This window comes from Echinops telfairi, unplaced genomic scaffold (assembly GCF_000313985.2).
Source record: "Echinops telfairi isolate 266 unplaced genomic scaffold, ASM31398v2 ScPeMD7_7461;HRSCAF=8499, whole genome shotgun sequence".
In the NCBI taxonomy this organism is placed as follows: domain Eukaryota; kingdom Metazoa; phylum Chordata; class Mammalia; order Afrosoricida; family Tenrecidae; genus Echinops; species Echinops telfairi.
This window is the reverse complement of record NW_022111361.1, coordinates 5,504,814-5,509,386: the sequence shown is the minus strand read 5'-3', so window position 1 is coordinate 5,509,386 and position 4,573 is coordinate 5,504,814. Positions and strand designations below refer to the sequence as shown.

General features: G+C 45.0%; 1 protein-coding gene across 1 annotated transcript; it reads left to right on the top strand.

Annotated features, from left to right (window-relative positions):
• The first annotated feature begins 86 nt into the window (after window positions 1-86).
• On the top strand, window positions 87-3,865 carry COMMD3 (COMM domain containing 3). Its single transcript, XM_013006776.3, has 8 exons — window positions 87-228; window positions 1,530-1,641; window positions 1,743-1,806; window positions 1,892-1,926; window positions 2,300-2,360; window positions 2,450-2,506; window positions 2,586-2,645; window positions 3,516-3,865. Exons 1-8 carry the CDS (start codon window positions 90-92, stop codon window positions 3,573-3,575), a joined length of 588 nt encoding a protein of 195 aa, XP_012862230.1. The 5' UTR covers window positions 87-89; the 3' UTR covers window positions 3,576-3,865.
• Window positions 3,866-4,573: the final 708 nt, after the last annotated feature.

The window sequence follows — 4,573 nt, the reverse complement described above, 5'->3', positions numbered from 1 at the left end:
GCTCGGGCCACGTGCGCGCGCGGCCCCATCAGCTGGGCGCGCGGCGCGCGTCACGTGGTGCGCGTGTCGAAGGTCACGGCGCGCGCACAATGGAGCTCTCGCAGTATGTGCAGCAGGGCTTGCAGATGCTGGCCGATCCCGGCTGCTTCGGCCCCGGCGCCTTCGCGCGTCTGCTCCGGGCGGCTTTCCAGAGCCTGCTGGACGCGCAGGCGGACGAGGCCGTGCTAGGTAAGCGGCTGGGCGCGCAGCTGGACCGGCCTGGGCGGAGGGGCGCTCGGAGCCGGGGAGCGCAGCCCAGAGAGGGGGAAGCCCCGGGAAGAGGAAGTCTCCCTCCCGGCTCTGCCCTTCGCTCCGGACGGAGTGTGAGGCCGGGGCGCTGCCAGGACCCCACAGCGAGCCCTGGGCATTGTGTCGGTCCCAGTTGGCACCTGCATATAGCCGGCTACCCGCTCCTGGCCCGATTTCGCCTCCCAGCCTCTTTGTTCCTTTGTAAAGCCCGCGTGGAAGTCTTGTTTGTGGCCTAAACATCTATTTCAGCCTGGTCCGGAGCAGCGGCTGTTTTGACACTTGGACTTCATCCGAGGAGCTCCCTGCAATTCAGGCTGCCAGGGCTGGGCCGGCAGAGGCTTAAAAGAGTCTGTTGCCTAAGTAATTACTAGGTCAAACCGTGTTGACATTTTTCCAACCTAATGGGTACCTCAAATTCCCAGGATCACGCCAGCAGTTCAGTTCAGTGTGTTTTCCCCAGGTCCTACGCCTAGAATCTTGAAGTTGGACCCATTATACTTAGTTCCGCACCAGTTAAACTGGAGGGGACGTCTCTCTTAAGAGACGGTCAGTGATTGCTGAGTGTATTGTCAGTAGGAATTGGAAACATATTTTAAAAACAGATCGCTTTTAGACAATATTCTTAAACAGATATGCCAGCATTCAAAGTTTTGTTTTCCTTCCGAACGTTCTTGAACTAAGCACTGGTGCAAAAGTATGAAAGTGGAAGTTGTGGAACAAAAATAGTTACCACCACCTGGGTTAATGTCAAAAAAAAAAAAAAAAAAAAAAAGGAATGACTGTCAAGACCTGAAAATACTGCTCCAAGTTTGAAAATGGTATTTCATATTATGAACGTGTGCCCTGCCCTCTCTCAGGGTATTAATGCCCACGACGCTGGTTTCCCTAAACTTAATTTGTTAGAGTAAAAGTTCGTTCATTCTAAAATTTACACCATGGTTTTTTTCCTTTGAATTTACTCAATCCAGTGTTAGAATGAGCACTGTCTTGTTATTTTTTCCTTTGAAACTATTATGAAAATACATATATTTAAAATAGGAAAGCATAGCAGAATGTCATTGAAACCAGAAAATATTTATTGATGCTCTTGTGTTTTGCATTTGACTTTCTAATGTTATTTACAGTTGATTCTTTGTTACCTTGTGAAAGGTTCCCCCCCACACACACACGTTAATTAAGATGTCCTTTTAAGAAACATGACTGTGAAGACTTTATCATCAATGGCAATTAATTTATTTTAGATCACCCAGACTTGAAACATATCGACCCAGTAGTATTAAAACATTGTCAGGCAGCAGCTGCCACCTGGATACTGGAAGCTGGAAAGCAGAGAGCTGACAAATCAGCCCTAAGGTACAGCAGTTACTTAAGTATCCATTTATTTTCAAATAGTACCTTCAAGGTTGCAATCCAGTTTTTAAAATGGAAATTAAACGTTTTCTCTTTCTCTCTAGTACTTACCTAGAAGAGTGTAAATTTGACAGAGAGCGAATAGAACTGTTTTGTACGGAATACCAGGTAACTTGAGTTTTTAAAAATTACTATTTTCCTCCTACTCTTTTTGCAAAAATTATGTTTCCTTGTCTTTTTTTTTTCTTTTCAGAATAACAAGAATTCCCTAGAAACCCTACTGGGAAGGTAGGTGAGATCTATATATGTATATATACACATATATGGTGTCAGGCTGAGTCACTTCTCACTTGCAGATATGAATGGAGAGTGCTGGTGTGAAACTAAACGGGAAAATTGGGGCATTGACCAAAAGAAAAAAAACGCCAAAGAGTTAGTGGAACAATTGAAATAAAGTTAATGTCTTTAAAGATAAAGTTTATTGACACAATTCAGTGCTCTTTACTATTCCTAACTTTAAAATAAAGTTTAACAATGTTTTGATTCAGATTGGATTGAAAGTATGGAGATGGGGAGGTACTCAGAGGCCATTCTCAATAAAGATAAAATAGAGGACGTTTTTCTGTAGCCATTATGTACAAAGCATCATTGTATCTTGTAGTCTAGGCAGATCGCTTCCTCATATAACTGATGTTTCTTGGCGATTGGAATACCAGATAAAGGTAAATTCTAACCAATTGTTTTCTAGGGGGATTTAGGGAGAACTTTTATTTAAAAAATAAAGACTGATATGCATTATGTTGTGTTTTAGACCAATCAACTTCATAAGCTGTACAGACCTGCATATTTGGTGACCTTGCATATAGAGGTATTTGTATGTCCTATCTAAAAATTCCATGTCTTGAAAGCTGTCTTTTGAGTTCAATAAACAGCATTTTCTTTCCTAGAACACTGATTCAGAATCCCACCCTGAGATTAATTTCAGCTGCAACATGGAACAATTACAGGTACAGTGATAGTATCTGTGAGTATACCTGCTTTTCAAAATAGGTGTTGAGAATTATGCTTTTGGAAAGTTAAAAACAATGTAGCCTTACCAGTCAGCAGATGGTGGAGATAGACAGGAGTTAAAAGATTTAGCAGGAAGGGAGGTTTCAAGAGCAATATTTGAACATAGACTTCACTGTAGGGCTTAATTAAAAAATTAATCTATTTACTGCCCCTTCAATTAATGTAAACTTCTGAATTGTAAGTTCTTTCTATTCATGATGAATGAGCCAACAGAAAAAAGCAAAACCAAGAGCATATATATGAAATTCATCTTCTTTGCTTTCAGAATTGGAATTAAACTTTCAAAATGGGATTTAAAACTGCTTTCAAATAACTTCTGATAAAGGGAGAAGTATCCTTAAAAATTGTGGTGCTGTTGAAATGGACGACCCAAGACTAGTGAAATTCAAAAGTACATTGATTAATGGATGTGACAATTTATTTAGTAGCAGGAAAAAAATGATGATCGTTATTTGAAGTATTGGTGAAATTAATATTTTTCCAAGGCATATCTTGCAGTTATTTTAGTGCGACTCAATCAAAATTGTAGTAAATATGCACAGCATCACTTTTGTTAGAAAACCTTAGGAATTCTAGTTCAGAAATACTTGGTTAGAAATCCTGTTTCAATCTGAAAGAACAAATTTGAAGATGAGATATTTAGGGGAAAAGGTCTTTAAAAATATTTGGCGATAGTTATTTGTTAAAAGTTGGAAACCTCGTGAATTTAAAACTTGCTTAGGGAGTGCCTCCGACGTTTTCCGTGCATCTTTCAAAAAACGTGGGTACTTCTTCCCTGAAACGTTGCATTTATATGCATTTTGTAGGACTTGGTGGGAAAACTTAAAGATGCTTCGAAAAGCCTGGAAAGAGCAACTCAATTGTGACTCGGGGAAGTTAAGTATGCTCCGGTCTAAAGACCAGAAACACCTTGCCTTCAGCGGAACCATCGCTTGGAGCTGGGCGTAGAAGCAGTTTTCCTCATTCATGTATGCTACTCATCAATGTTGACACTTCTGTTTTTACACATTGAAATTCTGCCAGCTTGAGTGTTTGAATCATCCTTAGTATTAACTATACATTTATTCATCCTACTTTTGATCTTCCCCCCGTTTTTCGACAATAGCACATGTTAAATATTACACCGAATAAAGATCTGTCGGCCCCCCCAAACACACGCAAGTTATATTTTGTTTGGATTTGTGTGTTAAATCATTACTTAAGTGTGGATAGCTATGATTAGCGTTAACTTTTAACGATCGCCATTTCTCGGACTGATGAACACAGTGGGAAAGGGTGCGATAAACCGGGGTTTGCAGTCGAGCCCCAGCGCGGAGGAGTGCGGGGAAGCCCAGCGAGCACGGTGGCCCGTTACCTGCGGTGTGTGGGGGGGCCCTACCTGTAGCCCGACTCGTGGCTCCTGGACCCCCCCTCCCCGGCCACCCGGGACTCCCCAGGCTGTCAGCCCCTCCCGGCTCAGGGCACCCACGAGCCCTCGTCCCGAGTGGAGCCTCTGCCCGCGCACGCCCCGCCCGGCGGGCGGAGAGGCGCCCGCTGTTGTTCCACGAGCCCAACTCCAGCGTGCGCCTGGCGCAGGTTCGGCCCGCGGCGCCGAGCGGGTCGCGTCCACGGAGCTGGGTGGCGAGGGAGGGTGACCGGGCGCTCTCCTGGCAAGAGCCCCGGGACGAGCTCTCCCATCCAGGGTGGAGGCTGGGTGGCTGAAAGAAAAATAACGGAGGGAGGGAGGGGGCCGAAGTGCGTGCGGGAGGGAGCGGTGCCCGCGCCGAGACGGTGGCGCGTGCGGGGCGCTGTGCAGCAATGTCTCCCGCGGCCGCGCCGTGCAAGTGGGAGGGGGCTGGGGCGCGCACCTCCAAGGGAAGGGGGC

Bases quoted from the DNA above. Each gene is read 5' to 3' on its own strand.
- COMMD3 (XM_013006776.3), top strand. From the start codon at position 90: ATGGAGCTCTCGCAGTATGTGCAGCAGGGCTTGCAGATGCTGGCCGAT. The intron at 1,927-2,299 runs GTAGGTGAGATC...TGTATCTTGTAG, and splicing joins CTAGAAACCCTACTGGGAAG to TCTAGGCAGATCGCTTCCTC. The intron at 2,646-3,515 runs GTACAGTGATAG...TGCATTTTGTAG, and splicing joins GCAACATGGAACAATTACAG to GACTTGGTGGGAAAACTTAA.